General features: G+C 48.6%; 1 protein-coding gene across 1 annotated transcript; it reads right to left on the bottom strand.

Moving 5' to 3' along the window:
* Window positions 1–1,026: 1,026 nt before the first annotated feature.
* Window positions 1,027–7,213, bottom strand: si:dkey-156n14.3 (zinc finger protein ZXDC). Its single transcript, XM_029152037.2, has 10 exons — window positions 5,146–7,213; window positions 4,641–4,793; window positions 3,804–3,882; window positions 3,497–3,627; window positions 3,239–3,409; window positions 2,310–3,094; window positions 2,146–2,221; window positions 1,895–2,058; window positions 1,704–1,805; window positions 1,027–1,607 (listed from the first exon to the last, which is right to left on the bottom strand). Exons 1-10 carry the CDS (start codon window positions 7,109–7,111, stop codon window positions 1,521–1,523), a joined length of 3,714 nt encoding a protein of 1,237 aa, XP_029007870.1. The 5' UTR covers window positions 7,112–7,213; the 3' UTR covers window positions 1,027–1,520.
* Between the last annotated feature and the right edge of the window lie 221 nt (window positions 7,214–7,434).

The raw sequence follows: 7,434 nt of genomic DNA, 5'->3' as shown, positions 1-7,434 counted from the left end.
ATAGTTTGCTTTGCACAGCATGTGTACAGTATAGATATGATAAGCAGATGTCATTGGACCCACCATGTTGTGTAACAGAGCATTGCCTCTGTGTGGGCCTTGAACCCTATGTCCAACATCAAAGAGCTTGAGCTTAATACCAAAACCTGGTATAGCACGTTGACTGAGCACCTGCTCAGAATGGTCGAATGTAATTGCTACTGATTCCAGAATCAAAAATAAAAAACAGTGGCTTTGAGACAGATGCGTTGGAGGTTTTAGGACAGCCCCTAAATGCATCACCAAAAAGATTTAAATCACCTGCAGTAATCTGCACTAGGTCTTCAGACAAGTGGCAGACAGAGTCTGAAAATACTTCCACCAAAGATAATTATTGCCTGTTGCCTAATGATGCCGTGGAGCCTGAGAAAAACAGTGAACACACCTCAGTGTCACCTGGCAATTAACAGAATTAATAACACTATTGTTTACATTAAGCTTCAATAGGAAAAAATCAATGAATTTAAGCTGCTACAGCTGCAGGATTGGCAGGAAATTACCAGAGAGTAAATACACTGTCAGCTCTGGCTTATTTAGGAAAGGGTCAGTCAATAAACAGCAAACCATACACAACACTAATTACATCTATGTAAATGATGAACCTTGATCTGTAAATGCTAGTCACAGGTCAATCTTTGATGTTCTCCCCTGTATGATGTGGACGCCATCTGCTGGTTCTAGACTGAGCTGCAGACAAAGGCCAAAGTCTTTTCTTCTGGGCAACTAAGATGAACTCGTTCTTCATAGTGCTATGGATCGAGCGTGTCATTACACAGAACAAGACAGTTTAAATGTCAGTGTTTTTCTCTCTGTGATAAGGCTCTAGGTCTAAGGTGTCCAGCTTCCTGACTAGATCAGGAATTTACTAAAGTTTTGAGTTAAACACATTAAATGGAGCCCTCAAATGTGTTCTTGGGTGTAATATGGTTTTATTTATGCCTTTATTAACAAAACAAACTAACCATAAAATGAAGGACAACACAAGGGTTGTGATTGTGCTTTGATTCTTTAATTCATCCCTGTGTTATGGCTCTGCCATTCTGGAAACCCACAGCTGAACAATAAATAATAAGTAGACAGCATTAAGTCCTGACATACACTACAGAAACATGTCAACAGGCAAATTTTTTCAACATGAACTGACTGTTGCCATAGAAAAAAAAAGCAGATATGAGCACAATGTGAGTTGTCTGTAAGGCAACTGGAACGTAGACGGTGCAGAATGTGCATTTACAGCAACGTAGCACCACGGTACAGCGCTGTGGAAAGAGGGACAGGGAGCCTCTGGTAACTGATACCAGAATATTCTCAGCTTGAAGACAGAAACAGGCTGCTTTCAATGCTTTCTCCTCTTCTCAAGATGCCGTATATGTAGAAGCACCCACATGTAGGCAGCTGTTCGAAGGAGTTGAACATGGCACGTGTCAATGTAAACTGTAGACAGTGTTGGAATGACAGAGGTCGACCATCACCTCTGGTGATCACTCCAAGTCCTGAAGGTTGATTGTGCTTCCTGTAAACTGGGAGTTGTCCGAGCCATTGTCATCCTCAGCCATCACTGAAGGTTCCTGATAAAACACACCATTCATGTTATAATTCTCAGTCAGAGGTATTTCCCCTCTCTCATTGTGTGGTCTATGCTTGGAATTCAAAAATGGTCTCACCTGTAAGATGTTGACAGGCAGATCAACAGTGAGCTGAGAGTGGGAGCTGGAAGCCTGAGCGCTCAGCTGGAAGGCCAGGTCACCGTCACTGGCTGGGTCATCCTGCATTCACGCACATTGAATAGCCACATCTTTCATTCACACCATGCTTGCCTCAACACAGAACCATTATTCTAATGTGGAGGTCTCACCTGCAGCAGTTGAATCTGGATATACTGAGTGACAGGGTCACGCAGGGCCAAGCCCCCACTGGCCGTGGCTCCTTCACCAAAGCGAGCAGCAGATGAAGCTAGAGGTGCAGGACTGGAAGCTGCCTTTGCTCCCTTGCTTTTTCTTTGTCCCACTCCTGAACCGCCTTGATTGAAGAAAACATATACCTTAGTCAGAAATATATTCTCCATGTCGCATGTCTGATGTGAATAAAGCAATGTGTGTGTTTTACCAGAAGGGCCTCTTTGTTTCCTTTTCTTGGCCAGCTGAATGGCTCTATAGTCTGTTCTAGCTGAACCGCCACTCTCCTGACACACAGGACCACATATCAGGAAAGGAAATTATTAAACATTTAGTAAGATCTTTGAAACAAGAACATGAATACTATTCACTAACCAGGAAGCTTGTTGGAGACACAGCACTGAGTTCTGGCTCTTTCTGAGGGCTAAAGCTGCTGCTAGGACTGGGAAAAACAAAATGGGTCATGACCTTGCCCCCTTCCTGTGGTCCTAGCACCTCCACGCAGCCCAGTAAAGGTCCCGCTCCCGCCTGTCCCCCCACCTCCACCACCTTAGAGGGTGAGGCTAGCAGCTCAGCCACAGGAGTAACAGTCAGAGTGGCTGTGGGCTCCATGCTCAAGCCACTAGAGGCGCTGAGTGGGTGCTGTAGCGTTGAGTCCACAGTAGCTCCAGCCCCCTGCAAGGTGAGGGCAGTAAGAGTTCCCAGGGCCTCTGGGGTAACCGTCTGAACATCATCCAGGTTAAGGGTTCCTTGAGGGTGTAGAACATCACCTGCTGTTCCCTCCAGACTATGATGGGGTCCCATGTCTGCCCTCGCTGCTATAATAAGAGGGTCCATTGCCTTGGTCAACGTGGTGTTACTGCCGTTACAGAGCGTGGGGCCAACTGAAGAGGGGTCGATGGTAAGGATGCCTGAGCTGACCAGAGAGAGATCTACGGTGAAAGTACCATTAGAGCTGCTACCTCCGACAGGAAGTCCCACTCCGATCCCTGCGGAGGCTGCAGCCCCTCCAGGAACAGCAGAGAAAAGCGAAGTAAGGTCCAAGCTGGTAAGCTGGTCTCCCGAGGTGGTGCCAGGCCCAGCAACTATAGTTGGGGTGGAGCTGATGAGCTCGCTGCTTGGGGTCAGTGTGGCTGTGGTCTCCATCTGGCTCAAAACGTCTGGGAAAAGATAAAGGATAGGAATGAGAAAATGAGATGTTAGACACAAATTTACTTTTCCACTGAGGATATTCAGAATATCTAAGCCAAATTAAGTCCACCCCTGTAGCTTGAGGTCTGAGTTGTAACGAAGTCAAAACTAACCTGGACTGAGTTTATGGTGTTTGATCATGTGGCTCTTAAGGCTGCTGCGGGAGGAGAAGTGCTTAGAACAGTTGGCCACAGGACAGCGGGTCCTCAGGGTGCTGGCGTCCTGCTTATGCTTTTTGGAGTGAATGTAGAGGCTGCTGCGTGCTGAGAACTTGGCATTACAGCCTAAAGAATAACAAATATAAATGTTAAAAGCATTTACCTAACCATTACCCACCATCACCATGTTTTGCTACTGGTACCTGGACCTACCTTCCGCATGGCACTGGAAGGGCTTGGTGCCCAGATGGGTGATACTGTGACCTTTGAGGTGCTCTGCCCGGGTGAAGGACTTCCCACAACCCTCCTCTGTACATACGAAACGACGGTCATCATCGTGCTTCCTGATGAACACGGAGAAGCATATTGAGGTTGGTGAGACAAACAGAAAACGTCATGAAATTTCTAGCAACAAGAAAAGAAACATACTACTTAAACAGATTTGTTCCCATGCCTCATTCACAAGCAAATCCCTCTTCTTATAGAAGAACATAGCGAGTCCGACTGGCAGCTGACTTACCGTTTGTGTCGGAGCAGCTTGGACATGCTGGTGAACGACCAGCCACAGCCCTCCGAGTCACACACAAACGGCCTCTCGCCTGAGAACACAAGGTTTTGGACGGATCACAAAACAATCCTATATAAACCAGAGTAACCTTCTGTAGCATTGTTCAGACCTGGTTTTAATGTTTTTTGACCTCTGTCTTACTTGAAAAACCTACTTACATGACTGTTTTTCAAAAATAAATCATTTCAAGCTGACGTTAATAAATAGGTAACTCCTTTCAGCTTCATCCCGTCAATAGTCACCACAGTGAATGATCCACATAATTGGCAGGGGGACGTTAACATTAATAAATTACTCATCCAAATCATCTACTTGTCTCTTAGACCCTTAGTTTAAATCTGTGTCCGCAAACAGGCTTGTAATCAAACTGTAAATCGCTGTAATCAAACCAGATATCCACTCTCCTCTATGAATATAGAAAATGTGAGCAGATCTCCAGTGAGGCTTTAGATCCATCATAGCACAGAAACAGCTCTGGTTAAAGTCAAGTCAGGATTATCTGTTCACGTCAGACAACGTCTAGTGTCAGTCCTTGTCCTGTTACAACCTAGTGCTGCATTTGATAAAAACAGATCACAACATCCTAACACAGACTGGAACACATGATGGTGATAATTAATCCATGCATTTCTTCCCTCTGGGCTGGACTGCTCTAACTGCCTACCTCCTTATCTACCTTAATTTGAAATGTAAGAGGTAAAATCCCAAGTTAGTTTCAGTTCATTAAATTTTACCTGTATCAGACCCACCCTGTGGTAGAAGTAGGGGACGTAACAATATTCCACTCACCAGTGTGGCTCCTCATATGGATCTTGAGACGACAGGCCTTGTCGTAAGTCTTATCGCAGCCGGGGTAAGTGCAGGTGAAATGGCCCGTTTCTCTGAAGTGCGTACGATTGTGGGAGAAGAGGGCGCTGAAGGTGATGAAGGTTTTCTCGCAGCCTGTGAGAAAACAACACTACACTGAAATGCACCAAATGTAGGAAAGAGTTCAGAAGTTGTTACATTACGGGAATTAATTGTAATTTTACAGACTCCACACAGTCGCTTGTGCCTCTCCAGTATGACATGCAGTTATACACTATGGAAGACGGCCTTTGTTGACTCATACATGACTCTCAAAAGGCAGTGATCAGGTACTTGTTTCCAGAGTATATGGAGAGGTAGCATGTGTGTGTGTGTGTGTGTGTGTGTGTTGGGGGGGGTGCTACAGGCTGGAGCTCAATCTGACCTACAGCAGTTGAGAAAGCTAAGGATAATAAAGATATGAAGAGAACATGTGCGCTCACGTTACCTGGAAATTCACACTTATGGGGTCGCTGTGGCTCAAAGTGGACTCTCTGGTGATTGGCCAGTCGCGTCGCACTGCGGAACCTCTCGCTGCAGATTTCGCAGATGAAGGAGTTGTCCTGCTCGTGGACTTTAATGTGAGCCTTGAGGTTGTAGACTGTGGTGAAGCACCGCCCGCAGCCCTCAAAGTGGCAGGCGTGCGGCCGCTGCTTGTCGTGAGACTGAAGATGTCGCTTCAGCTTGTAGGAGGTGACAAAAGCCCAGCCACAGCCCTCCACGGTGCACTGGTAGGGCCGTGGGTCCTCTGCGTGGTTCAGGAGGTGAACCTTTAGCTTCTGACGCGAGTCGAATGAACCACAACAGCCAAGTTCTGGGCAATCAAAAGAGGCCACGGGTTCTCTCTTAGACCGGACGGGTGGTACCAGCGGCAGCTCCTCACTGGCACCGTCTGCAGCGCTGTCCTTGGGGCAGGCGTCGTCCAAACTGGCCTCCGTTACGGCACACAGCTCCTCGACCTCCTGCTTGACGATAGGACAGGAGTCCAATGTGGTGCCTAGTTCTGACAAGGAGCAATCATCCACCAGACCCAGCTCTGTGTCGCTCACAGACAAAGCGGGTCTGGGCTCTGCCTGCTGGTTGCCGCTGGACACAGCTAGCGTGCTGATCTTGCCAATGGACTTAGTGCCACTGTCATAGTTGAGAAGAACAATATCTTCATGGTCCTTCATGCCCAGATGTTCCTTCAGGCTCACCATGTCGTCCTCTTTGTGTACATGCCCCTCTGGGGGGGCGGCGAGGGTCAGTATTCCGTTTTCTATGGTCACTATGATGCTCTGATTGTTGATCGTGATGGTTCCGGAAAAGGTTTCACTGGAAGGCGGACTGGTGGAGGCCGTGACTCGGTTTGCAATGTCCTGCAGACCCGACGCTTCAGAAATAAAGCCGGAGGCGTCCATGGCTTCAACTACACCAGAGGTCTCTGAAATCAGGACACCGCTCTCATCGGACGGCGAAGAAAACTCCCCGACCAGCGTGGCCTCGTCGTTTTCAGTACAGATCTGCCCACAGATCTTTTCGCCATATTTGTTTGTCAAAACAACGTCTTCGACTGTGTGGTGACCGCTCGCCTGCGTGAAATTCACCACAGCTAAACTATGGTTAAGTAAACTAAACTCGTGCTCAGCTCTTTTTAGCAACGGAGCATCGAGGCAGTTCAAGCTGTCGTGGGGTTCGCAGAGAATCACACTGCTGCAGTTGCCAGCCTCCATGGAGCCGCGGGCGTCTGTCCCGGTCCCTTTCATTGGATCGCAGCTCTCGGGTGATCCACCTGTCGCAGCGTGTGCTGCCTCGCCGTTCCCATTCTCTCGGGCGCCGTCAAAAACAGCACACGCCTCCTGGGTGGTGTCGGGGGCTCCGCTCGGCGCGTCGAAGCTCCCGGTCGCAGCGGAGCAGTGTCCGGCCAGCGAGGGCTGCCGGGAGGCGCCGTCCTCACGCTGCTGCCGTAAAGCTGGAAGCGGTAACGTCGGCAGCCGCTGCTGTGTCGGTTCCTCTTCCCCTTCGAACAGAGGCAGCGCCATTTGCATTACACTGCCCCCACTGTCGGCCCCGCACCTCCAGAACGAGCCGAGCAAAGCGCTGACCTCTTGTTCTTTCTCGGTGTTCACGTTATGAACTCCGACCGTCTGCCTGGTGCCACTTTTATCGGCAGCTTGTGGTTTAACGACAGGCGAAATGGCTTCGCTGCCATTTTCCGCCAGCAGGCGAAAAGGCGACGTCCTCCGCCTGGTGGTGTTGTTGTTGTCGTCACTTTGTAATTCAGGCGCCTCCAGTTGTCCGCCCGCTTCATTTTCACTACAAATAAAACGAGGGATCGACCCTGTCGCTGATCGAAGTGGGGCCGAAATGCTTCTGTGTAGGGCGCCATGTTGAGAATGGATGTTTTGGGCATCAGAAAGCCCCTGGATTTCCATCTTGGTATCCCTGTAGCAGCGACTTAGAAAAGCACCGCCCTGGTAGGTGGGGACGACCCACGGAGCCACTACACAGTTACTGAAGCCGTCGGACACTTTCAGGTGCACCACGGAAATCCCAGCACCGGTTCTTCTAAACGTCAACGTGGGATATGCTTAAAGGGGGACAGGCTGGGACACGTCTGTGTGTTGTGTGTGACCCTGAGATCATTTGTTGCTTGTTATTGTTCATTTAGCAACAGCTAAATGATTTAGAAACAGCAGTAAGTGTTTCTAAACCTTAGAAACCGCTAGTTCTCCCGACCAAAGACCCAGACCCTTTC

Source organism: Betta splendens, chromosome 5 (assembly GCF_900634795.4).
Source record: "Betta splendens chromosome 5, fBetSpl5.4, whole genome shotgun sequence".
NCBI lineage: Eukaryota > Metazoa > Chordata > Actinopteri > Anabantiformes > Osphronemidae > Betta > Betta splendens.
Note: the sequence above shows the minus strand (reverse complement) of the source record. Positions and strands in the feature narration are given on the sequence as shown.

Excerpts from the sequence above, each read along its gene's own strand:
- si:dkey-156n14.3 (XM_029152037.2), bottom strand. The coding sequence starts at position 7,111 with ATGGAAATCCAGGGGCTTTCTGATGCCCAAAACATCCATTCTCAACAT. Across the intron at positions 3,883-4,640 it reads CCATATGAGGAGCCACACTG|GCGAGAGGCCGTTTGTGTGT; the intron begins GTGAGTGGAATA and ends TTGTGTTCTCAG. Across the intron at positions 2,059-2,145 it reads GAAACAAAGAGGCCCTTCTG|GCGGTTCAGGAGTGGGACAA; the intron begins GTAAAACACACA and ends TCTTCAATCAAG.